This window comes from Neoarius graeffei, chromosome 5, assembly GCF_027579695.1.
Source record: "Neoarius graeffei isolate fNeoGra1 chromosome 5, fNeoGra1.pri, whole genome shotgun sequence".
NCBI classification, from domain to species: Eukaryota; Metazoa; Chordata; class Actinopteri; order Siluriformes; family Ariidae; genus Neoarius; species Neoarius graeffei.
The window spans coordinates 37,768,302-37,795,923 of record NC_083573.1 but is presented as its reverse complement, the minus strand read 5'-3'; the positions used below and the strand labels follow the sequence as shown (position 1 = coordinate 37,795,923).

Below are 27,622 nucleotides of genomic sequence, written 5' to 3'. Positions count from 1 at the left end.
CATGTGCGTGCATGTATGTGTGTGCAAATGTTTGCTAGACAGATGCCCAACCAGGCTTTTAGTCTCCTGCTGTTCTCCTTTTTCTATGCCACAGCGTGTGTTAATCAGCTCCATCAGCACTGATGCTTCACTTTTGTGCTGCGGCTCATACACTGAATTTACGCTCTATAATTCCTCAATAGTTTACTCAGGTTTTTTTTGTAACTTTCTGCTTTTCACCTGTCTTCCTCCATCTCTCTCTCTCTCTCTCTGTCTTTCTTCAGAGCCAGAGAACAAGCAGAAAGACATTCTTAATAACAGCATCCCAGAAGGCAAGGACACAAGTGAGTTCTGAGCTCTTGAGTAGAGAAGAGTGTGTGTGTGTGTGTGTGTGTGTGTGTGTGTGTGTGTGTGAGAGAGATCAGAGGTGGACAAAGTACCCAACTTCATTACTTAAGTCAAAGTACAGATCCCACTGGTCAAATGTTACTCCGATACAAGTGAAAGTTGTCCAATCAAATTTTTACTTAAGTTAAAGTACTGAAGTATTTGCTTTTAAAAATACTTAAGTATTAAAAGTACATTTTCTGTCAACACATTGTTGTATTATTGCCACAACGCTTACAAAACCTAATGCCTCTGAAACAACCGCCTGGATTTACTGACTAACTTGTAGAACCTGTAGAATAAACACCTGGTAGAACGTTACAAAATGAAACACAACTTACAACCAAGCAGAATCATCAGTAAAGCCGAGGTCACAACCGGACGTACGATTTTTTGGCCGTACGATTTTTTGGCGTTTCCCAAATCGCTGCGTTTTTTTTTTTTTTTTTGTTCGTGGAGAAAGACGCGCGTTGGCTGTAAGTTTGTCTTGCAACCTGAAAAAAACGTAAGCGCCCCCAGAGTTTGTTTGACATGACAAAGAACCTCTGCGGCCGGTCTACGGCTCGAAAATCAGCACGTCACACGCGCGCCCTTCGTGCGTTTTTTGCACATAGACCGTCCGTAGGAGCATGTACGGCCGGTTGTGACCTAGGCTTAAGATGCTCGCTATTTTTTTCTCTTTGGCTACTGGTAAAAAAAAAAAAAATTCGTAGTAGCTATAGTAATTACACAAGGTCACAAAAGCTGTAATGTTAATGTTACCAAAGACAGAAATGTGAATTCACAAAATGAACGCATGCTGTGCCATCATGGTGGTTTAACGTTAAGCTAGCTAGTCAGTGAAACTTCACCTGACATGCTAGCAAACTCTTTTCAAACTCGAAATCATATTGGGTAGCTAACGTTACTAGAAAATAAACATTTCTACATTGTTTATTTGGCAAGATTATGCTAAAACATATTTCTGAAAGGACTTCAGATAAGTTAACGTTATTCATGTTAGCGTAACTCCGTTTTTACATGCTAACTAACAGTGTCCAAGTTAACTAGCTATGTGTTAACGTTAGCCGTGAACAACTTGGCGGGCAAATCCATAGAAAGTCATTTGACTAACCAGACTGCATAGCTATTGCAATGTTATCGCTAGCTCTAAAAGCACAGACAACTTCATTACAAGCTTTCTCTTGGAATACAACGTTTACATCCCTCAATATGCTTCTGCAGGTTGGACAGTGAGTTTTTGGAGGCCATGATGTGGTTCGTTTTAGGCAAACAAAGCGAACGTTTAAAACGAAACGAATCTTTAATCCTTTCCCCAGAACATTCCCCAGAAGAACCGCCTCCTTCCATTCTGCCATCAACTGATCTGATCGTGTTTAAATAATGCTACTAGGAAATCATTGATCTTGATTTGATCCAGTCTATGGACGTGCCGTGACCCTAGTGATTACTGACCGGCTCTCAGTGTCACCCGCGAAAAAACCAATCATGTTTTAGAAAAGAAAAAAAACATCCACTTTCAAAGCTGCTTCATAGTAACGAGTAACGAGGACCTTGATAGAAATGTAGTGGAGTGAAAAGTACGATATTTGTCTTTCAAATGTAGTGAAGTTAAAGTTATAAGTTTCCAAAAAAAATAGTAGTTAAGTAAAGTACAGGTAGTCGTCGACTTACAACCGATCGACTTTACGACCGTCTGGTTATGACTGGCAAGTGTTTCCTAGCTGAGCTAGCTGAGCGTACGACAGTTTCCGCCCCAGCTCCCAACAGCGCCTCTCGCTGCGTACAACAGTTTCCGCCCCGGCTCCAGGCACATGCGCAGTGTCTCTCGCGCTCCCTCGCGCACTCCGTCATACAGTTTCCGCCCCAGCTCCTGGTTTATGAAACGAGCAAATGCTCCCGCCAGCCCGATCGCTGCAACAGCTGATGATGACGTAGACGACCCACAGCCAAGCACCAGTGATGCCAGCGGTCACTAAGTTTTGTATTTTGCTATGTTTTACATTTGTATTTTGGTATGTTTCAAACTAAAATGTTTTCTATTTTTCACCCCTGTATTTCGTATTTTTTGTTTTGCACATATTAAACGAATTGTACTGTACGCAGTGTAGTATGCAGTGTTTGACTTAAACCAAATAATGAGCCAAGGTAATGAAATAAGAAAATGTTGATAAAATAAGACTTTAAGATGATTACAATATCATTACACATCACAATATACTTACCTTCATTTAACATAGGCCGACTTACGACCAGATCGGTTTACGACCGGTCAGTCGTAACCAAACGCAGTCGTAAGTCGACGACTCCCCGTACAGATACTCAAAAAGTGTACTTAAATACAGTACTCAAGTAGAAGTACGTCATTACTGTCCACCCCTGGTGTGTACACTTGTACTTGCTTGTTTGCAACCACAACTGCTTGCGTCATTGACTGCTGCTATGTTGGAAGATACATCCAGTGGTAAAAGTACAGACTGGAAGGTGAAGAGGAGTTACATTTAGAAGTTTGTAGTCATTTCTCAAATCTATTTTAAAAACAATTATTTCGACTGCTTCAAAAGCTGGATATCTAACTCGCTATATAACATATTTAGTGATAAAAGAGCACTCACCGGGCGAGGAGGCTGCACTATTTGAGGTAGCGGATTGACATGAATCTTGTTCGATTGACTCCGTGATCGTTTGGGAAGATTCTTCAATAACTTTGTGTTTCTTTCTGCGCTCTGTAAGCCTGGCATTTTGTGCTACCGCTTTAAATTTGGGCGGCACGGTGGTGTAGTGGTTAGCGCTGTCGCCTCACAGCAAGAAGGTCCGGGTTCGAGCCCAGCGGCCAGCGAGGGCCTTTCTGTGTGGAGTTTGCATGTTCTCCCCGTGTCCGCGTGGGTTTCCTCCGGGTGCTCCGGTTTCCCCCACAGTCCAAAGACATGCAGGTTAGGTTAATATGGGACAGCCTTAGCCTGAGGTGCCCTTGAGCGAGGCACCTAACTCTCAACTGCTCCCCGAGCGCTGTTAGCATGGCTGCCCACTGCTCTGGGTATTTGTGTGTGCATGTGTGTGTTCACTGCTTCAGATGGGTTAAATGCAGAGAGGAATTTCACAAGTGTGTGATGAATAAAGTTGTGCTTTAATACCATCTTTGATTTTGTTGCGGCCCATATTTTGTGTTGGAGCCCAGTCTAGATCCATAAAATTGTAGAGATCGGCCGGTTTCCCTAACGGAAAGAAAAAACGAAATAAAAGCAGCGTCATCAAAAATTTCATACAGCTCTTTTTGAAATGAAATAATCGTAGAAGCCTTTGATCATCAGATCATGGCAAGTTTCTGCACAACCAGGCTATATATCGCGATCTTTCATTAATAACTCGTCCGTAACACTTATTAATAAAATATTCACTGCAGACTCGTGTGGTTTTTGCTTTCTCATCTCTTAGATCAGCCCGGCTTATGTTGATGTCTACGCTCCGTGGATGACTTTTTTTTTTTTTCCTCCTTGATTATTTAAAATTGCTGGAATTCTAAAGAACTTACAAGTCGCCTTGCCTCAAATAGTGCTGCGCCCGCATCCAGTTACAGCACAAAGAGTCGGCATAGTGAAGAAACGAAAGGAATTCTTGAGCGTAACAAACCTCTCGAGCATATCTTTGATAGTAAATGTGCGCTGTGTGAGTTTGTGTATATCCTCCAACATGGCCGACTTCCAGTTCAAAGCCTCGCGCATAATTAGCTATGAAGTCACGTGCAAACGAAGAGTTGAGGACCAGAATACATTTTTTAGGACATTTTTGGGAAGTGAGGACATTTTGGCAGGTCCTCAGTTCTTCAAAGGGCTGCTTGAGGGTTAAGACTTAGTTTCAGGGTTCAGATAGGATGAGGTTCAGGTGAGGGTCAGGGTAAGGGTTGGGGTTAGGCATTTATTGTTGTGATGGTTAAGGGTAGGGTAAGGGGCTAGAGAAAGCATTATGCCAACGAGAGTCCCCACAAAGATAGAAGTACACGTGCGTGTGTGTGTGTGTGTGTGTGTGTGTGTACTTGAATGCTGTATGTTTATTTTTCTCTACAACTATGAATCATTGTGGACAATAGGAGATCAGCCATCTGACCATCACTACTTTGAGTACTGATAATTTCACAGATGTTTAGCTGTGGTTAAAAGCCTGAGCCAAATAACAGTTCCCTTTTTCCAAAATGTGATAAAATGTGAACATTTCAAATGCAGGTTTTCTCTTTTCTCTTACAACGCTGTTTGTTTTGCGTGTTCTTGAAAACACATTCTTGCAGACTTTCTAGCAATAAGGCCTGAAGGCCGTTTCTTGAATAGAATATCGGTTATTTGTTAAAGGAGAACCGAAGGCAAATTTTTTATTATCAAAATTCTATTTATCTCATTTTATTAAATACAGGAATGCATTTTTGATCGCCATTTTGTCGCTGCTAAAGCGAGTTATGAGTGTTTGAAATATGCTCTGTAATATATCAGTCCATATGTCAAAGCAACGGCCGTAAACGAGATTCGCTGAGACCTGTGCGAGACATCGTAGGACGGAAGTAAAACATACAGCGGAAATCAAAGTCGCCGACATCCGCCAATGTTGTCAAAAGACGCGCGCGCCTTCTTTCGAATGCTGATGTAATCAAGCCGGAAGTTTGTTTTGTTTTGATAGCGATCAGGAAAGTTTGAAAAAAGTAGGCAGGAATCATCATTTAAACTCGTTTTTGTGCAATACTTCGTTTGGAAAACAGTTTTCAAAATGGCGGCCCTGACACCTGGCTGACACTTCACGTATCGAAGTCTTGCACAAGTCTCGTGAAGATCGCACGGATAAGCGACGCCTGCCGTTGACCAAACGAACTAAATTCAACACGGCTAAAAACCAAACAGGCCGATAAGTATAATATTTAATTGCGATTAGTTGCCAATACGAGTCACGATATACAGTGGTGCTTGAAAATTTGTGAACCCTTTAGAATTTTCTATATTTCTGCATAAATATGACCTAAAACATCATCAGATTTTCACACAAGTCCTAAAAGTAGATAAAGAGAGCCCAGTTAAACAAATGAGACAAAAATATTATACTTGGTCATTTATTTATTGAGGAAAATTATCCAATATTACATATCTGTGAGTGGCAAAAGTATGTGAACCTTTGCTTTCAGTATCTGGTGTGACCCCCTTGTGCAGCAATAACTGCAACTAAACATTTCCGGTAACTGTTGATCAGTCCTGCACACCGGCTTGGAGGAATTTTAGCCCGTTCCTCCGTACAGAACAGCTTCAACTCTGGGATGTTGGTGGGTTTCCTCACATGAACTGCTCACTTCAGGTCCTTCCACAACATTTTGATTGGATTAAGGTCAGGACTTTGACTTGGCCATTCCAAAACATTAACTTCATTCTTCTTTAACCATTCTTTGGTAGAACGACTTGTGTGCTTAGGGTCGTTGTCTTGCTGCATGACCCACCTTCTCTTGAGATTTAGCCCATGTTTACATTAGACCGTATCAGCGGATCATCAGATTAACGTTTTTAAAACGATTAGTGTGCACACAGCAACGCCAATACACGGATACGCTCGGCTCCGCAGGCATCCTGCGCTCCAAATCACTCCGCCCTGAACAGCGAGTGCCCTCTGGAGGGTGTGCACTCTGGCCCTGCGCAGCTCACAGAGCGCGCGAGTGAAGTGAACAAGCTGTGATTCGGGACTGAGCCGCTGTGTGTGTGATCCCAGCGCATATCACTTACCACTTGCAAGTGGAAGGATGGCAAGCCTAAAGACAATCATAACTATACACTGGGCAGTATTTGCATCAGTATTTGCAGTATTTTCATACTTTTATACTCTTTAATGAAAGGTGATACAAGGCGGAAGTCTGCGCCGTTTTTCAGCAGTCGCGTCACATGACCAACGCCAGCGAATCAGGAAGGTGGATGTCACAGTGACGTTGTCCAATGAGACGCCAGCTAGAGCTCAGCACAGCGTATCCGCGTATTCTGAATGTTTACACAGCACCGGAGCTGACACGATCTGGATTGAATACGTGGACGCTGGCGGATTCCCGTTTCCCGGCGTTTCCAGGCGGTTTAATGTAAACGGACAGTGCATCCGCGAAGAAAACGAGACAGATACGGTCTAATGTAAATGTAGCCTTAGTTCATGGACAGATGTCCTGACATATTTTCCTTTAGAATTTGCTGGGATAATTCAGAATTCATTGTTCCATCAGTGATGGCAAGCCGTCCTGGCCCAGATGCAGCAAAACGGGCCCAAACCATGATACTACCACCACCATGTTTCACAGATGTGATAAGTGTCTTATGCTGGAATGCATTGTTTTGAATTTTGTTTTCCTTTCTCCAAACATAACACTTCTCATTTAAACCAAAAAGTTCTATTTTGGTCTCATCTGTCCACAAAACATTTTTCCAATAGCCTTCTGGCTTGTCCATGTGATCTTTAGCAAACTGCAGATGAGCAGCAATGTTCTTTTTGGAGAGCAGTGGCTTTCTCCTCGCAACCCTGCCATGCACACCATTGTTGTTCAGTGTTCTCCTGATGGTGGACTCATGAACATTAACATTAGCCAATGTGAGAGAGGCCTTCAGTTGCTTAGAAGTTACCCTGGGGTCCTTTGTTACCTCGCTGACTATTACATGCCTTGCTCTTGGAGTGATCTTTGTTGGTTGACCACTCCTGGGGAGGGTAACAATGGTCTTGCATTTCCTCCATTTGTACACAATCTGTCTGACTGTGGATTGGTGGAGTCCAAACTCTTTAGAGATGGTTTTGTAACCTTTTCCAGCCTGATGAGCATCAACAACGCTTTTTCTGAGGTCCTCAGAAATCTCCTTTGTTCGTGCCATGATACACTTCCACAAACATGTGTTGTGAAGATCAGACTTTGATAGATCCCTGTTCTTTAAATAAAACAGGGTGCCCACTCACACCTGATTGTCATCCCACTGATTGAAAACACCTGACTCTAATTTCACCTTCAAATTAACTGCTAATCCTGGAGGTTCACATACTTTTGCCACTCACAGATATGTAATATTGGATCATTTTCCTCAATAAATAAATAAATGATCAAGTATTATAATTTTGTCTCATTTGTTTAACTGGGTTCTCTTTATCTACTTTTAGGACTTGTGTGAAAATCTGATGTTTTAGGTCATATTTATGCAGAAATATAAAAGATTCTAAAGGGTTCACAAACTTTCAAGCACCACTGTAAGGTTACTAAAACCGTAATTGAATAACAGGCTAATTAAGAAATAAAGCGATTTTAAAAATGACTTCGGTTCTCCTTTAACCGGAGTTCCTCTTTTCATTTTTATTGTTAATGGCACTCATATTCATACATTGATGCATGTCGTTGGTGCAGATTGAATCAGTCACGCTTCCATATTAAAGAGGTCTGTAGTCATTTCTCGGATTTTCAGTTTTGTTTTGTTTTTTTAGCAGTGATTACTAAGCTGTGGACTAATTTTCATCTATGAAAGCACTGCATTTTAAAATACAGCCTCATATTTTGCCCTGATTTTACCCCGAGGACACAGATTATAAATGTTTTTTTGCTGTCTCCTCACAACCTTCAGGGAGGTTTGTTGGTGGTTACCGTGGCTTGTTGTCAGGCGTAACAGTGCGTCCAGGAAGTGTGGAGCCTCACAGTGTGGTGGAGTGTCTGTACGCCTGCAGGGAGGGTCTGGATTTTGGAGATCTCGAGAGCCTTGGCTCTGGCATGAAGGTATTATGACTGAACACTACAGCCACTTTGCCCTCCCTCTGTTCTCTCACTGTCTCTCCATATACAGTGGGGCAAAAAAGTATTTAATCAGCCACCAATTCTGCAAGTTCTCCCACTTAAAAAGATGAGAGAGGCTTGTAATTTTCATCATAGGTACACTTCAACTATGAGAGACAGAATGGGGGGAAAGAATCCAGGAAATCACATTGTAGGATTTTTAATGAATTAATTGGTAAATTCCTCGGTAAAATAAGTATTTGGTCACCTACAAACAAGCAAGATTTCTGGCTCTCACAGACCTGTAACTTCTTCTTTAAGAGGCTCCTCTGTCCTCCACTCGTTACCTGTATTAATGGCACCTGTTTGAACTCGTTATCAGTATAAAAGACACCTGTCCACAACCTCAAACAGTCACACTCCAAACTCCACTATGGCCAAGACCAAAGAGCTGGCAAAGGACACCAGAAACAAAATTGTAGACCTGCACCAGGCTGGGAAGACTGAATCTGCAATAGGTAAGCAGCTTGGTGTGAAGAAATCAACTGTGGGAGCAATTATTAGAAAATGGAAGACATACAAGACCTCAAATCCTGCAGTGCCAGACGTGTCCCCCTGCTTAAGCCAGTACATGTCCAGGCCCGTCTGAAGTTTGCTAGAGAGCATTTGGATGATCCAGAAGAGGATTGGGAGAATGTCATATGGTCAGATGAAACCAAAATAGAACTTTTTGGTAAAAACTCAACTTGTCGTGTTTGGAGGAGAAAGAATGCTGAGTTGCATCCAAAGAACACCATACCTACTGTGAAGCATGGGGGTGGAAACATCATGCTTTGGGGCTGTTTTTCTGCAAAGGGACCAGGACGACTGATCCGTGTAAAGGAAAGAATGAATGGGGCCATGTATCGTGAGATTTTGAGTGAAAACCTCCTTCCATCAGCAAGGGCATTGAAGATGAAACGTGGCTGGGTCTTTCAGCATGACAATGATCCCAAACACACCGCCCGGGCAACGAAGGAGTGGCTTCGTAAGAAGCATTTCAAGGTCCTGGAGTGGCCTAGCCAGTCTCCAGATCTCAACCACATAGAAAATCTTTGGAGGGAGTTGGAAGTCCGTGTTGCCCAGCGACAGCCCCAAAACATCACTGCTCTAGAGGAGATCTGCATGGAGGAATGGGCCAAAATACCAGCAACAGTGTGAGAGAACCTTGTGAAGACTTACAGAAAATGTTTGACCTCTGTCACTGCCAACAAAGGGTATATAACAAAGTATTGAGATGAACTTTTGTTATTGACCAAATACTTATTTTCTGCGATAATTTGCAAATAAATTCTTTAAAAATCAGACAGTGTGATTTCCTGGATTCTTTCCCCCCATTCTGTCTCTCATAGTTGAGGTATGCCTATGATGAAAATTACAGGCCTCTCTCATCTTTTTAAGTGGAAGAACTTGCACAATTGGTGACTGACTAAATACTTTTTTGCCCCACTGTACACTTTTAAATCCAAATTATTTGAACACCATCTCTGCCAATGTTAATATATTTTAAAATGGTTTCTGTTTTATAAAATATTAAACCAAGCCAAGTGGCTGTTCAATTGCTCCTCTTAATAATACAGAAGAACTGCTTTTCCTCTACATCGCAGTGCTCATGTTTCCTCAGGTTCATGTGAACCCTAGTCAGTCCGTGCTGGTGTTGGAGGGAGACGACATTGAGAGCTTCAACCGAGCAGTTCAGCAGGTGACATATAGAAACTCTCTGCGATTCGCCACGCCTGGAGTTCGCCCTCTCAAACTCAGCACGTCCCTCAGGTACATACACCTGCACGCATTCAAGTGTGGGAGTATCTGTTACAGAAACTGCAACATTTACCTGGAACTTTGAGTTAATCGCCTTACTAGAGCCCTCAAACTTCAAAAACATGTTGGCCAGTCTAGTTTCACTACTCCTCTGAGTTGAACTGGAGTTACTGAATAATTCATATTAGTGATTGAGTAATATTCCTTCAAAAAATTGAAAAATCAACCAGAGACACCATTTACTTTAAAATGCGTTCCGGAAAAAACCTCTGAATACTTTTTTTATTTTTAATGAACGTAATCTATTCAATATTAGGCGTGTTGTTTTAATGTGTACAATGAAACGTTGACTATTTATTAAAGCCGGAAAGATTTTCATTCCTAGAATTTCACTCTTAATGTCTAAGTTGTTGAGGCTTGAATTAAGGTGAGGCAGCAAGAAGGCTCTGGGTTCGAGCCCCGGGGCCGGCGAGGGCCTTTCTGTGTGGAGTTTGCATGTTCTCCCCGTGTCCGCGTGGGTTTCCTCCGGGTGCTCCGGTTTCCCCCACAGTCCAAAGACATGCAGGTTAGGTTAACTGGTGACTCTAAATTGACCGTAGGTGTGAATGTGAGTGTGAATGGTTGTCTGTGTCTATGTGTCAGCCCTGTGATGACCTGGCGACTTGTCCAGGGTGTACCCCGCCTTTCGCCCGTAGTCAGCTGGGATAGGCTTGTCCATGACCCTGTAGAACAGGATAAGCAGCTACAGATAATGGATGAATGTTGCTCAATACAAACAGCTCATGTACGCTTATTTTTTTTTTTTCTTCTCATGAACGCCAATGAAAAATTGGTCGAATTTGAGTTTTCCAATAAATTTGGCTTCACACTGGAGTGCGTTCAGTTAATTTCCTGCTTTAGAAGCTGAAAAGGAAGATATCGAATAGTCGTTCTCTCTATGGAGAAATGTGAAACAATGAACTCACCCTGCATAAAAAAGAAACAGGAAAACTGATACGGCAGATCCATTTAAAGGATCGATGCAGACAGATACAGTGAGTCAGATTTAATCTGGCCTAAAGAAATCAGCGATTGGGAAATTGATATTCAGTAGTGGAGAACGCAGGATTCAGAAACACATTTAGTGGCCCTGACAGCTACTAGCTACAGCCCCATTCACACCTGACATTCACGCACATCTCAAGCAATCCAATTACAAGCAGACGGCCAAGACACGGAGCCGTTTACTCCTGGCAGTATGAACTCGCCTTCAGTGAAAGGAGAACTGAAGTCATTTTTAAACTTGCTTTATTTCTTAATTAACCTGTTATTCAATTACGGTTTTAGTAACCTTATATCGTGACTCGTATTGGCAACTAATTACAATTAAATATTATACTTATCGGCCTATTCGGTTTTTAGCCATGTTGAATTTAGTTCGTTTGGTCCACGGCAGGCGTCGCTTATCCGCGCGATCTTCACGAGACTTGTGCAAGACTTCGGAACATGAAGTGTCAGCGCCGCCATTTTGAAAACTGTTTTCCAAACGAAGTATTGCATAAAAACGAGTTTAAATGACGATTACTGCCGACTTTTTTCAAACTTTCCTGATCGCTATTAAAACAAAACAAACTTCCAGCTTGATTACATCAGCATTCGAAAGAGAGCGCGCACATCTTTTGACAACGTTGGTAGATGTCGGTGACTTTGATTTCCGCTGTACATTTTACTTCCGTCCTACAAAGTCTCGCACAGGTCTCAACGAATCTCGTTTACGGCCGTTGCTTTGACGCATGGACTGATATATTACGGAGCATATTTCAAACACTCATAACTCGCTATAGCAGCGACAAAATAGCGATCAAAAATGCGTTCCGATATTTAATAAAATGAGAAATAGAATTTTGATAATAAAAAAAAATGCCTTCAGTTCTCCTTGAACACTCATGATGGGATTTCATTCACTGGAGGAAGGATATCACACACCTTTACAGAAGCAGTCAGAAGTTTGGACACACCTTCTAATTCAGTGGTTTTTCTTTATTTTTAATTATTTAAAAGACTTTCATGTCTGAAAGTAATGATGGATGTCGTTTCTCTTTACTTCGTTGAGCGGTTCTTGACATAATATGGATTACTGCAGTGATGGAATAGGGCTGTTTACTGTATTATTATTACGTACTATTTCCTGTTTGATCTCAACCGCATTAAGAAGGCAAGAAATTGCACTAATTAACTTTTGAGGACGCAAAGCTGTTAATTGAAAAGCATTCCGGGTGACTCCCTCATGAAGCTGGTTAAGGTAATGCCAATAGCGTGCAAAGCGTCATGAAGGTAAACGAAAGTAGATACGTTGAAGAATCTAAAATATGAGAGATTTTTTTTCTTTGCCCCACAATTCCATCTACAGTGGTGCTTGAAAGTTTGTGAACCCTTTAGAATTTTCTATATTTCTGCATAAATATGACCTAAAACATCATCAGATTTTCACACAAGTCCTAAAAGTAGATAAAGAGAACCCAGTTAAACAAATGAGACAAAAATATTATACTTGGTCATTTATTTATTGAGGAAAATGATCCAATATTACATATCTGTGAGTGGCAAAAGTATGTGAACCTCTAGGATTAGCAGTTAATTTGAAGGTGAAATTAGAGTCAGGTGTTTTCAATCAATGGGATGACAATCAGGTGTGAGTGGGCACCCTGTTTTATTTAAAGAACAGGGATCTATCAAAGTCTGATCTTCACAACATGTTTGTGGAAGTGTATCATGGCACGAACAAAGGAGATTTCTGAGGACCTCAGAAAAAGCGTTGTTGATGCTCATCAGGCTGGAAAAGGTTACAAAACCATCTCTAAAGAGTTTGGACTCCACCAATCCACAGTCAGACAGATTGTGTACAAATGGAGGAAATTCAAGACCATTGTTACCCTCCCCAGGAGTGGTCGACCAACAAAGATCACTCCAAGAGCAAGGCATGTAATAGTCGACAAGGTCACAAAGGACCCCAGGGTAACTTCTAAGCACCTGAAGGCCTCTCTCACATTGGCTAATGTTAATGCTCATGAGTCCACCATCAGGAGAACACTGAACAACAATGGTGTGCATGGCAGGGTTGCAAGGAGAAAGCCACTGCTCTCCATAAAGAACATTGCTGCTCATCTGCAGTTTGCTAAAGATCACGTGGACAAGCCAGAAGGCTATTGGAATAATGTTTTGTAGATGGATGAGACCAAAATAGAACTTTTTGGTTTAAATGAGAAGCGTTATGTTTGGAGAAAGGAAAACACTGCATTCCAGAATAAGAACCTTATGCCATCTGTGAAACATGGTGGTGGTAGTATCATGGTTTGGGCCTGTTTTGCTGCATCTGGGCCAGGACGGCTTGCCATCATTAATGGAACAATGAATTCTGAATTATCCCAGTGAATTCTAAAGGAAAATGTCAGGACATCTGTCCATGAACTGAACCTCAAGAGAAGGTGGGTCATACAGCAAGACAACGACCCTAAGCACACAAGTCGTTCTACCAAAGAATGGTTAAAGAAGAATAAAGTTAATGTTTTGGAATGGCCAAGTCAAAGTCCTGACCTTAATCCAATCGAAATGTTGTGGAAGTACCTGAAGCGAGTAGTTCATGTGAAGAAACCCACCAACATCCCAGAGTTGAAGCTGTTCTGTACGGAGGAATGGGCTAAAATTCCTCCAAGTCGGTGTGCAGGACTGATCAACGGTTACCGAAAACGTTTAGTTGCAGTTATTGCTGCACAAGGGGGTCACACCAGATACTGAAAGCAAAGGTTCACATACTTTTGCCACTCACAGATATGTAATATTGGATCATTTTCCTCCATAAATAAATGACCAACTATAATATAATATTTTTTCTCATTTGTTTAACGGGGTTCTTTTTACTTTTAGGACTTGTGTGAAAATCTGATGTTTTAGGTCATATTTATGTAGAAAATTTGAAAGGGTTCACAAACTTTCAAGCACCCCTGTATGTTCCATATGTTGTTTCATAGTTTTGATATGTCCAGTATTGTTCTCCAATGTAGAAAATAGTCAGAATACACTGCTTTTATGTTGCACAGGCAGTAATGTCCCAGGAATCCTCTCTCATGCACCTGTATGGACTGCTTCAGATGTTTTTATCACATGGTCTTTGAGCAGAACTTATAAATAAATGAGAGATGAATAGAGAAGCTGTGAAAAGCAGCTGCTTTTGTCTCTGCTGTTCTAGCGTCACATTAGCCTAATGGCAGAGAGCGCTACCATTCAGTGTGATTTCCAAACAGTTTCGCAGTTATGCATTTTGGGGTTAGGGCCATGACGCAGTCGATTAGGCGGATCCTTTGTTGCTGTGACGCACTGAGACAAATTTGCGTTCACATGTTGCCATATGCATCCCAGACCACCTCAGAACAAGGTTTAAGTGATCAGTTCTTGAAGATGCATTCGACCCTGTTCACACCTGCACAGTCCACTTGTGATCCACTCACCCAGGACACGTATTAATACCAGGTGCGTATGAGGCATCCATCCATTATCCGTAACCGCTTATCCTTTGTTTTCGTCTGTTTGTTCTCAACGTAACTCAAAAAGTAGTGAACGGAGTTTGATGAAATTTGGTGTACAGCTTTAGTATTATCCTAGGTTCAAATGATTTGAGTCTGAAGTTGATAATCTGTGGCTTGCCGGAGGTATGCACTCTACCGTATGCCCTTCTAATTATATATGTAATTAACCCACAACAAGAGGTAAGCGGTAACTGTAACTGTGTTTCCAGTGATGTATCTGTGAAGTTGATGATCATTTGCAGACGACATTACTGCGATTGGTTTCATCATCAATGATCAAGAGTCAAAGCACCACCAGGAGGTTCAGCAACCGGCCTCCTGGTGTAGCCGCAACGACCTTTTACGGTACTCAATGCTCTTAAAACCATCGAGATGCACATCGACTTTAGGAAACACATCTTCCCCCTCCTCACTCATCCTTAATAATTCATCACTGTCATTTCGTTCAAGTTTCTGAGAACTACAATCACACGGGATCTCAAATGGGAGATGCATATATCATCCGTCAAGAAGAAAGCTCAGGAAAGGATGTATTTCTTATGGCAGATGGCAAAGTTTCATCTACACAAGGTTATACTGGTGCAATTCTATACTGCCACTGTAGACCGCATCCTCACGTCTGCCATCACTATCTGGTTTGGTGCAGTGAGAAAAGAGGAATCTGGAACACACGATCAGGACCACTGAGAAAATCATCAGCTGCAGTCTGTAGCATTTGAAGACCTGTATATTGTCAAGACAGAGGCGAGGCAATGATGCCTCCCACCTTGCTAATTCTCTCTGTCTGGCATATCAGTGCAGTGATGTGGCTGCTGTGACAGCTCCAGCAATCAAAGTTTCTCTGGAAGAATTACAGCAGTGGTTTCCTGTTGCCTTCTACTGGATTATTTACACAACCATGGGCAATTTAGAGTAGCCTGTTAACCGCATGTCTTTGGACTGTGGGGGAAACCGGAGCACCTGGAGGAAACCCACGCAGACACGGGGAGAACATGCGAACTCCGCACAGAAAGGCCCCCGTCGGCCACTGGGCTCGAACCCAGAACCTTTTTGCTGTGAGGCAACAGTGCTAACCACTACACCACCGTGCTGCCCACCCTGTTAATTACCTAGTCCAAAAACTACCGCCAGGAAAGTGATTCCACTTCCAACAAAAACTGCACATTATCGAAAAAGGTTCGGTACACTAGCAGTTTCTGCTATTAACCAGGCAGGCTGGGCAGCATTCACCAATTACAAGCAATCTTTCACTAAATGTTTTTATAAATAATAATATTCCTGGTTCCTGCAATAATAATAATAATAATAATAATGATCCATTATTTTACAAGTTAAATATAATTATTTTAAATACCATTAATAAATAGTACTATTTGTTAAATATACTACTTATTAATAGTTTGTATAATAATAATAAATATTATTATTATTCCACTCCATTTTTAATGCACACTGAACTGCATGCAGCTGCTATTTCTGCCTCCACTGTAGTATAAAGTAAAACAGAGCCTAGCATTTCTGCTAAAGGTGGAATATTTGTATATTAGGATGGTTTGGATTTGTATATTAGGACTGTCATTTTTTTTTTTTTTCTTTTTATACACACACAGGCTAGAAGCAAGCTCTCGGCGCCGTCCTCCCATTCTCACCCTCCTTTTATCAGGCGCAGTCACTGAAGGAGACACACAAGCACACGTTAATTGATAACAGGTGTAGTGACATGACCACTCACCTTCCCTGACTCCACCCTCCAGTCACAGACTGACGCTCGGCCACGCCCCCACTGCCACATGCCCCCACTGCCACATACCGCCACCGCCCAACTCAGGCCGGGGAGCCATCCGGCCTGAAGCTGACACACACGCGCGCACACACACCCCCGTGGACCACCTCGAATTTAAATGGCTGGAGTGCAAGATACCGATGGGTGATCCGTGTGTTGGCATCCTTCATGCGGTGGCGCCACTGGAGGGGCATGTGGTCCAAACAGAGGGTGAAAGGGCGCCCCAGCAGGTAGTACCGGAGGGCGAGGACTGCCCACTTGATGCCTAGGCACTCTTTTTCAATCGTACTGTACCTGCCTTCCCACATCGACAACTTTTGGCTAATGTACAGCACGGGACGCTCCTCCCCCTCCACCTCCTGGGACAGAACGGCCCCCAGCCCTCTGTCCGATGCGTCTGTCTGTAAAATAAAGGGGAGAGAAAAGTCAGGGGAGTGTAACAGTGCCCCCCCCCCCCACACACACACACACACACAGTGCAGCCTTTATCTTGGAGAAAGCCTGTTGGCATTGCTCTGTCCACTGGACCGGATCTGGTGCTCCCTTTTTAGTGAGATCAATCAGCGGGCTGGTGATGTCCAAATAATTAGGTATGAACCTCCGATAGTAGCCAGCCAGCCCCAGGAACTGTCTCACCCCCTTTTTGGTCTTGGGCCTCAGGCAGGCTGCAATCGCTGCCGTCTTATTAATTTGGGGACTCACCTGCCCATGACCCAAGTGGAACCCCAGATACTGTACTTCCACCCGCCCAATCGCACATTTCCTTGGGTTGGCTGTGAGACCCGCCCGCCTCAGCAACTTTCGGACGGCCCTAAGGTGTTCAAGGTGCCGCGGCCAGTTATTACTATAGATGATAATGTCATCCAGATACGCGGCTGTATAGGTGGCGTGGGGGCGGAGGACCCTGTCCATAAGCCGCTGGAACGTCACGGGCGCCCCAAACAGTCCAAAAGGAAGTGTGACGAACTGGTGTAAGCCAAACGGTGTGGAAAAGGCAAATTTCTCTCAGGATAGAGGAGTCAAGGGGATCTGCCAATATCCCTTTGTTAAATACAGTGTCAAATAAAAATGAGCAGCGCCTAACCGATCGAGCAATTCATCAATGTGAGGCATTGGGTATGCGTCAAATTTAGACACCGCATTGACCTTTCTATAGTCCACACAGAACCGGACCGACCTGTCGGTCTTGGGAACCAGGACCACTGGGCTGCTCCAGTCACTATGGGACTCCTCGATTATGCCCATTTCGAGCATGGCCTTGAGTTCATCCCGAACCACCTTGTTTTTGTGTTCAGGCAATTGGTAAGGGCGGCTATGCACTACCACCCCTGGGGGCATTTTGATGTGGTGTTCTACGAGGTGGGTACGACCAGGAAGGGGCGAGAACACGTCGGAAAATTCCTTCTGCAACTTGGCTACCTCTGTGAGTTGGGCCGGTGAGAGGTGGTCTCCACAAGGGACCATACTGGTTTGAGATGTTATCTTTTTTACCTCCGGCCCCAGCTCCGCCTTCTCTGGGACTACTGATGCCAACGCCACGGGAACCCCCTCATTCCAGCGTTTTAAAAGGTTGAGGTGGTAGATTTGCAGTGCCCCGCCCCTATCCATTCGCTTCACCTCATAGTCGACGTCCCCGACTCGCTGTGTGACCTCAAAGGGCCCTTGCCATTTGGCGACTAGTTTAGAACCCGACGTGGGCAATAATATGAGCACTTTGCCTCCCAGCGTGAACTCCCTAAGGCGCGTGCCCCTGTCATACAGCCGGCTTTGACGTTCTTGTGCCTGTCGCAAATTCTCCTGTGTTAGGTGCGCGAGGATGTGGAGTTTTGCGCGCAGGTCAAGAATGTACTGAATTTCGTTCTTACTGGGTGAAGGTCCCTCCTCCCAATTTTCATGTAGTACGTCCAAAATGCCACGCGGCTTACACCCATATAACAATTAAAACGGTGAAAACCCTGTGGAGGCTTGCGGGACCTCTCATACTGCAAATAACAGGGGCTCGAGCCACTTATCCCAATTACGTGCATCTTCACTGACGAACTTCCGAATTATATTTTTGAGAGTTTGATTGAACCATTCTACTAAGCCATCCGTTTGTGGGTGATAAATGCTGGTGCGGATAGACTTAATCCCCAGTAATCCATACAGCTCACGCAGTGTGCGTGACATGAATGTAGTGCCTTGGTCTGTCAGGATTTCTTTCTGAATCCCGACCCAGGAGATAAAGCGCTTCTGCAATACTGCGTGCTGAGATATTGCGGAGAGGCACTGCTTCCGGATATCGCGTTGCATAGTCTACCAGAACTAAAATAAAGCGATATCCCCGTGCTGACCGATCTAATGGCCCGACGAGATCCATCCGAATTCTTTCAAATGGGGTCTCAATTAAAGGGAGAGGGCGCAAAGGCACTTTTGGAGTGGCCAGGGGATTTACTAATTAGCATTCACGGCACGCCGCACACCACCAACAGACATTCCCGTGAATCCCTGGCCAATAGAACCGGGCCATTATTCGGGCTTGTATTATCCTGGCCCGAGTGCCCAGCCATGGGATTAAAGTGAGCCGCTTGGAATACAAATTCCCGGCGGCTCTTTGGAATTAATAACGGTGTTGTCTCTTCGCCAGTTTGAGTGTCCTGCGTCACTCTGTATAGCCTATCCTTAATAATAGCAAAGTAGGGGAAGGCCGGCATCGCATTTGGCTGGAGACTTTGACCATCGATTACTCTCACTTGGTCAAATGCATGCCGTAGAGTCTCATCTCGCGACTGCTCTAACAGGAAATCCCCAAGGGAATCCCTGAGAGAGCGAGGAGAGGCGGGGCGCTCCTCACTCCACGTGGCAGCCTGACGCGGTGCTGACGTAGACGGCTCTGTGACAGCTTCTCCCGCCAATGCTACTCCAGGGCTTTCCCTAGCTAAATTATGACAGGACCCACTCTTCACTATGTGCATCATTAATTCCTTAAACCCCGGCCAATCAGTCCCCAAAATTAGCGAGTGGGTGAGATGAGGATTAACCGCCGCCTTTACGCTATATTTTTTTTCCTCAAAATAGAATGTGGACGGACACCAAAGGGTAGTTGTGAACATCCCCGTGCACACACAACACCTTCACCATTTGTGCTCTCCCCAATGCCTCACCTTGCACCAGGCTTTGGTGGATTGAGGTCTGGTTACAGCCGGAATACACCAAAGCCTGATACGTATCCCCTTGGACACTAACCGGTATTTGATATGCTCTGGCCCGATCGAGGGCGGTTTCTGGCGCGTCGGGGACCCGGACCACCATGCCCACCTCTATCGTGGAGCACTGATGTTGGAGATGTCCCAGCTCCCCACAGCGCCAGCACACCGGTGCAGAGGGAGAGCCTGGGACATCACGGACATCACACCTGAGGGGGAGGAGACACAGACAAGGAAGGGGGAAATGGGAGGACACCACGGGTGCACTGGGCCAGCTGGGGGGGAGCCGGCCCCCACCTCCGCGGTGGGGGAATGGGGTGAGGACGGGAAACAGAGGGAGAAGAGAGAGGAGAAGAGGAGACAAGGCGTCCTGCTGCCATGTGGTCCTCTGCCAGCTCCATTGCCCGGTCCAGCGATGCCGGGCGATGACACTGGGCCCACTCCGCTGTTCCTTCTGGAAGTCACGCGACAAATTGTTCTAGTGTCACCAGGTCGATCACTCCCTCAGCGTCGCGGTCATCTGCCCTCAGCCACCGCCGGCAGGCATCCCGGAGTTGCTGCCCGAACGCAAACGGCCGGCTGACCACCTCCAAGCGCAGCGAGCAGAAGTGCTGACATTGTTGCTCTGGGGAGCGGCCGACATGCTGGAGGATGGCTCTGCGAAGGTCCGCGTAGACGAGCCGGCTGTCAGCAGGGAGCTGCAACACGGCCAGTTGGACCTCACCCGTTAGCAGGGGAAGGAGGCCAACCCCATGCCTCCACTGCCTGGTCGAAGAGCGCAAAGAAGGCTTCCGGGTCATCGTGCGGACCCATCTTCGTTAAGGTGAGGTGGGGAGTGTCCGCGTCGGTGGCAGTCATGGGCCCCGCCGACGCGAGCAGGTGCCGGAACGCCTGGTGGTCCTCCTGTTGGGCCAGCACCAAGGCTTCGAGTCGTTGCTCCTGCTCCTTCCGGAGGGCGACCAGCGCTTGGTGCTGGTTCTGCTGGGCTGTGGCGAGGGCATGGATCAGCTCCTTAAACGGCGAGGACTCCATGGGGCTGTTCCCTTCTGTACTCATTCCGGGTTTCAGCACCACTGTAGGAAGACTCTGGTGTGGGTGGAGCACAGAAGCACGGCAGGCAGTTGTTTGCAATTCATTCTTGACTTTATTGCTGCTTTACAGCACACAACTTAGACACACTCTCACAGACGCACACACGTACACACAGGCTAGAAGCAAGCTCTCGGCGCCGTCCTCTCCTTCTCACCCTCCTTTTATCAGGCACAGTCACTGAAGGAGACACACAAACACACGTTAATTGATAACAGGTGTAGTGACATGACCACTCACCTTCCCTGACTCCGCCCTCCATTCACAGACTGATGCTCGGCCACGCCTCCGCTGCCACAATTTATTTATATATATATATATATATATATAAAATACATATATATAAAATACACACACACACACACACACACACACACACACACACAGGTAGTTATCGACTTACGACCTATGTGACTTACGACCGATCGACTTTACGACCGTCTTGTTATGACTGGCAAGTGTTTCCCAGCTGAGCGTATGACAGTTTCCGCCCCAGCTCCCGGCAGCGCCTCTCACCACGTACAACAGTTTCCGCTCCAGGCACATGCGCAGTCTCTCTCGCGCTCCCTCGCGCACTCTGTCATACAGTTTCCACCCCAGCTCCAGGCACATGCACAGTCTCTCTCGCGCTCCCTCGCGCACTCTGTCATACAGTTTCCACCCCAGCTCCAGGCACATGCGCAGTCTCTCTCGTGCGCCCTCGCGCACTCCGTCATACAGTTTCCGCCCCGGCTCCAGGCACATGCACAGTCTCTCTCGCGCTCCCTCGGGCACTCTGTCATACAGTTTCCGCCCCAGCTCCAGGCACATGCGCAGTCTCTCTCGCGCTCCCTCGCACACTCCGTCATACAGTTTCTGCCCCAGCTCCAGGCACATGCACAGTCTCTCTCGCGCTCCCTCGGGCACTCCGTCATACAGTTTCTGCCCCAGCTCCTGGTTTATGAAACGAGTAAATCCTCCCGCCAGCCCGAGTGCTGCAACAGCTGATGATGACGTAGACGACCCACAGCCAAGCACCAGTGATGCCAGCGGTCACTAAATTTTGCATTTTGCTATGTTTTACGTTTGTATTTTGGTATGTTATAAACTAAAATGTTTTCTATTTTTCACACCTGCTTTTCGTATTTTTTGTTTTGCACATATTAAATGAATTGTACTGTACGCAGTGTAGTATGCAGTGTTTGACTTAAACCAAATAATGAGCCAAGGTAATGAAATAAGAAAATGTTGATAAAATAAGACTTTAAGATGATTACAATATCATTACACATCACAATATACTTACGTTCATTTAACATAGGCCGACTTACGACCAGATCGGTTTACGACCGGTCAGTCGTAACCAAACGCAGTCGTAAGTCGATGACTACCTGTATGTGTATGTATGTATATACCGAATAAAATGATTCTGATTCATTTAATTAAGGTCAGTGTTGATGTGGCAATAGATTAAATAGTTGTGTTTAGATGGATTTACTCTTTAACCCTGTGGGGTTTGAGGGTATTTTCTGGCACTCTCATCATTTTGGTATGCTCTGATTTTGTTGTCAATTTCAACAAATCTAAGCAGGATTTTCAAAGTCATATGATCTTTTTGTATTCAGCACAAGTTCAGCTACAATAATATCCATGTAGTATGTATATCATGATTGTACGTTTCATAAAATACCAGATAAATGAAGATGTTGTAAAAAGTAGTTGTAGAACTGTGTTGGAATATGTGAAAAAAAACCATGACCTTACCCATTGTGACTAGCCGTCACTATCCTGAATCGTGAAATGAATCATGAATTGAATCACTGTACTGAATCATCCAAAGCGCATAAAATCCGCGTGCCATCTCGCAACAAGTTTTACCTCCAAATAGCCCAAGCTATGTCTGACAGATTTTATCTTGTTTACGGTGGGCGTTCCTGAGAGAAACCAATCAAAAGCGAAAGAGAGTGGAAGTGATTATCATGCCGTTACCATGTGATTAGTCTTTTATGAATGCGTAAGTGGGCGCTCAGCGCTCCGACTCCAGTGTGACTGAGGAAGGGGACAAGTTTTATGTTTCATCTAATTTAGGTCATTTAAGTAGTATAATATTATTTGGCAGTGGGCACATAGGAAAGTGTAAAGTATAAAGTTTCTGTCAATATGTTTATCATGCTTGTATGATTTTAAAAAAAAGAACTCGTGAAGATATTTATCTCAGTACATGACCTACTCATTCTAAACCTGCCGAGCTTCACCGGCGAAGCTCTCGACCCCAAAGGGTTAAGTAATATTTATTTCATATACATCAATGTCCTCTCTTTCACCCTCTTTGCATAGGTGCTTTAGTGAGGAAGGCTGTCTCTCTCTGCGGCAGCTGGAAGGTTATCTGGTAGTGCTTCAGCCGGACGCTCCTCAGATCTCTCTCTCAGGTGTAGGACCTCACCTGGCCCGCCCCGCTCCGGAGTTTGAGGCTGCGCATGGAGTGCCTCTGTTCCCTGAACTCCGCATCGTCTGTTCCCTCTCTCATGCTGTGAACACTGCCGCCCAGGACATGGAGGGAGGGGGTGAGGAAACTCACAAAATTTCCCACAAAACCCCACACGCTTTCACTTAATCATTACTATAAACACCTCAGGTCACAAAGCCCATCAACGAGTCATTGTGCTCTAGCTGCACGTCTACATGTTTATTGTAGGAGGATCATGGCAAGAGGGATAGACTGCTATATACCCTTTATCCTCTTTACTGTCTGCTTTGCTACTCTTTATTGTCTTTTCCCTGAGGCTGTTGTGGCTATTTCAATCAATACATGGTATTAAAGAGCTTTGTCTTGTGGTTTTAGAGTATTTTACTTACACTAATTGTGTACACTCTCCGTATCTCCATCAGCTCTCATGTCCGATGCAGTGGCCCACACTCTGGATGGCTGTGAGGTCCAGCCACTGGGGGAGGAGCTAAACCCAGAGAAGGAGGAGCTTCTGGTTGACATGGAAGCACTAAAAGAGAAAGGACTGGATATCATCAATACCACGGCCTACATCGCCATCACTGGTCAGTTTCATATAAACAGTTATTCCACTCAATCGAGTCGTACATGAGCTGATAGGCGACGAGGCACGTAGCACCGAGTCGTCTATAAGCCATGTATGACGAGATTGAGTGGAATAACTGTTTTATTCTATCCACATTCACTGGATTTTGAGAAACAAAGCATTTTTATTTTTTGCAAATTCGATAAATAAGACTTTTATACAAATCACTTCTGCTTAGAATGTAAACAAACCGGTGAAATGACGGTAGCAATTTGTGAAAAATGCAATATTAATAATTTTTGAAAAATAAAAAAGATGCATTCGTGCCGTCAAATACTTTCATTCCATATTTTGTTGCTTTTGTTTTGTATTTTTGGGGGGTTTTGTTTTCGAGTAGAGTTTTTATTTCGTCCTCGGTTGGTTCAGTAACACGCTCCGCCATTTTGTTTTTCTCTGCTCATGGTACATGAGCTTATAGCCTAGTGGTTAGAGTAGCCAATCAGAGTGTGCTATTGCTCATATCCAGTGAATGTGGATAGAATAAATATAGATAGATAATGTAACTACTTATAGCTGCATGAATTGAAATTAGTCATTTTTAATTAAATGCCATGTTAGTCAAGCAAAATGCAGTTTATCCTGCTTTACTATGTCTTGACAATCTGCTTCTACAATGCTAGCAATCTTCTTGAATTTGTAATTATATAATTATTGTTATACATGTGTGAACACATTCAATCTTTACAAACTGCACCTTTAAAGGAGAACTGAAGTCATTTTTAAACTTGCTTTATTTCTTAATTAATGTGTTACTCAATGACGTTTTCGGTTTTAGTAACCTTATATCGTGACTCATATTGGCAACTAATTGCAATTAAATATTATACTTATCGGCCTATTCGGTTTTTAGCCATATTGAATTTAGTTCGTTTGGTCGACGGCAGGCGTCGCTTATCCACGCGATCTTCATGAGACTTGTGCGAGACTTCGAAACGTGAAGTGTCAGCCAGGTGTCAGTGCCGCCATTTTGAACACTGTTTTCCAAACGAAGTATTGCACAAAAACGAGTTTAAATGATGATTCCTGCCGACTTTTTTCAAACTTTCCTGATCGCTATCAAAACAAAACAAACTTCCGGCTTGATTACGTCAGCATTCGAAAGAGGGCGCGCGCGTCTTTTGACAACATTGGCGGATGTCGGTGACTTTGATTTCCGCTGTACGTTTTACTTCCGTCCTCCGATGTCTCGCACAGGTCTCAGCGAATCTCGTTTACAGCCGTTGCTTTGACATACGGACTGATATATTACAGAGCATATTTCAAATACTCATAACTCGCGACAAAATAACGATCAAAAATGCATTCCTGTATTTAATAAAATGAGAAATAGAATTTTGAAAATAAAAAATTTGCCTTCGGTTCTCCTTTAACTTTTCTTTCTTTTGTAATTCTTCCAGGGGCGGAGTCCATTTCAGTGTACGAGGACATCCTGCGTTCTGTTCGCTACCGTTTAGCGAAAGGCTCCGCCCGCTTCGAGAGGAGGTTCAGGCTGTCGTGTTCAGAAATGAACGGACGGTACACCAGTAATGAGCTCACACTGGAGGTAGCAAAAACACCACTTCTGTTCGCATGAACACATCAAGTAAACATCTCGGTGCAATTCTCGGCCTTTCGTCCCTCACTCTGTATTCATCCTAGGTAAATTTCCTGCACTCGTTGGACAGTCTGTATCACCCATCACACCTCTTGGCCTCTCAGCAGCAGTTTCTTCATCCGTTTCATCACACAGGGGAGCTCAGCGGACATACACTGCCAAACCCACACCGTAACTCTGGTACACAGTGACTCATCAAAATCACCTACTTAGCACGCACTGCACCAGTGCCCACACTGCACGTTCTCTGAAATGTCCAAATTCTTGTCTCCTGCAGTGGTTCCCGGGGCTGCTACCGTCATCATCATGGTGTGCGTGGGCTTCTTGGTCGTCATGGTAATCCTTGGCGTGTTCCGCATCCGCTCCATCCATCAGCGTGGAGAGGGAGCCAGAGGAGCCGGTAAAGAGAGCAGCAACCAATGGGATGACTCAGCCCTTACTATTATCGTCAACCCCATGGAGGTGAGTGTGACGAGGAGTGCGCTTTGAGTAGTTAATCTGGCCTGTCGTGTAATCAGGGCACGTCTTTTTCTCAAACCCCGTCAGTCCTATGAGAACCGCATGGGCATCGCTGCAGATACAGAGGGGGAAGGCGATGACGAAGAGGAAGTGGCTGAGTCGCCCGATGACTCGGCTGACGACCAGCAAATCATCATTAAGAAAGAGGGAAGAGATTCTGTCCCCCGTCGCTACTGAGTCAAGCGACAGCCATGTTCATAAAATCTAATATCCGTGATAAAGCCCACAAACATGACACGTAAGAACCACACATTTACACATATTCATACAGCATAAATGTATTTGTATCAGCCTTTGTGAATGCATTGTCTCTGGAATGTATGCTCACACACACACAAACGCAATGCACAATGCATCGCATCTCACTCCAGTGTCCAGTGCTTAGTCCATATTTCACTCAAGACTCTATAAAGTATGTATGTATGTATGGCACAATGATGTAATTACCTTCAGTGAATGTGATCATCGCACTGTATCAGACACCGGGTATTATTACAGACGAATGTAAGCTACGTGATTTTCATTACTATAGAAATCAGACAGTCCAGTGAAGTTCAACTTACTCCTAAGTGAATCATATTTTTACAGTACAGCAGCCATCGTGTGGCTCTCGTCATTCACATAATGTACAGTATAAATCACAGTTCCTCTTTTCTTTCTATTCTCAAGACATTCCTGTACAAATACACTGTTTTCGAGAACGAGTGCGTGGATATCGCTATAAGCTGTATGCAAGTAACCGGTCCTTTTCTCTCAGCAATTGCAGGAATGAATTCTCTAACACACTCATGTTGTAAGTCTGTATTTCAGCACTACTCCATCACCATGATAGCTCATCCTGGGCAGGTTTGATTGTATTTAAATGTATAGAAATACAAATTCCTACTATTATCATTATATATATATATATTTTTTTTTTTGTTCGTTCCATTGTTCTGATCCATATTTAGTCTTTGCACTTTGAGATGGGCTAGCTGTTATTTTCTATTTCTATTTATCTCTGTAACGATTACAAATGCTGACAGTATATAGTGATGATGATGATGATGATGATAATAGTATTAGTAATAATAATGGTCATGATCGGCTTGATGAGTGTCTATTTATTTGTGTCCTAATTGTGTAATTTAAAATTTGTTAACGTTCGAATCTCAGTAAAGCAGAAGGCACGTTATGGTTAAATTCACTAACTTTCACTCTTCTCATCAGACCTTGACACTGTCACGGTCATCTGTGTCACAGTCTTTAATTCTGCTGCTGCTTTTTGTTTTCTGAATATGCAGCCATGTCTTTTCCCAACTCTCCTCTCGCAACCTCCTGTCTCCTGTGTGTTTACTCTTCTGTCTGTGTCAGTGTACAGTGCAAATCCTGTCTCTTAATAAAAGCCTGTTGTTTTTCAATGTGATATGAAGAATGGATCGAATTGCATTATTATAGATGTTAGTATGGTTACCATTGGAGCATTTAACTGTATTTATTATTGATGCAGTAACAAGGATTGTCAACCGATCGTTACTGATAATCACGTGAATTAAGATTCTAGACAATACTATCCATCCATCCTCCGTAATCGCATATCCTGTGCAGGGTCGCAGGCAAGCTGGAGCCTATCCCAGCTGACTACGGGCGAAAGGCGGGGTACACCCTGGACAAGTCGCCAGGTCATGCAGGGCTGACACATAGACACAGACAACCATTCACACTCACATTCACACCTACGGTCAATTTAGAGTCACCAGTTAACCTAACCTGCATGTCTTTGGACTGTGGGGGAAACCGGAGCACCCGGAGGAAACCCACGCGGACACGGGGAGAACATGCAAACTCCACACAGGAGGGGCCACATCGGCCACTGGGCTCGAACCCGGACCTTGCTGTGAGGCTACAGTGCTAACCACTACACCAC

General features: G+C 44.3%; 1 protein-coding gene across 4 annotated transcripts in view; it reads left to right on the top strand.

Moving 5' to 3' along the window:
• Positions 1 to 27,116, top strand: part of clstn3 (calsyntenin 3) — a 77,037-nt gene extending 49,921 nt beyond the window's left edge. For 3 of the 4 annotated variants that reach the window (XM_060921615.1, XM_060921617.1, XM_060921613.1), the window contains 9 exons: positions 264 to 323; positions 7,968 to 8,116; positions 9,777 to 9,925; positions 22,849 to 23,075; positions 23,401 to 23,562; positions 25,001 to 25,146; positions 25,242 to 25,377; positions 25,475 to 25,659; positions 25,744 to 27,116. In XM_060921615.1, the coding sequence (XP_060777598.1) occupies positions 264 to 323; positions 7,968 to 8,116; positions 9,777 to 9,925; positions 22,849 to 23,075; positions 23,401 to 23,562; positions 25,001 to 25,146; positions 25,242 to 25,377; positions 25,475 to 25,659; positions 25,744 to 25,893 (1,364 nt within the window). In that variant the 3' untranslated portion in view covers positions 25,894 to 27,116. The remainder of the gene's footprint in view (positions 1 to 263; positions 324 to 7,967; positions 8,117 to 9,776; positions 9,926 to 22,848; positions 23,076 to 23,400; positions 23,563 to 25,000; positions 25,147 to 25,241; positions 25,378 to 25,474; positions 25,660 to 25,743) is intronic. The other variant, XM_060921616.1, reaches the window with a different exon arrangement.
• Positions 27,117 to 27,622: the final 506 nt, after the last annotated feature.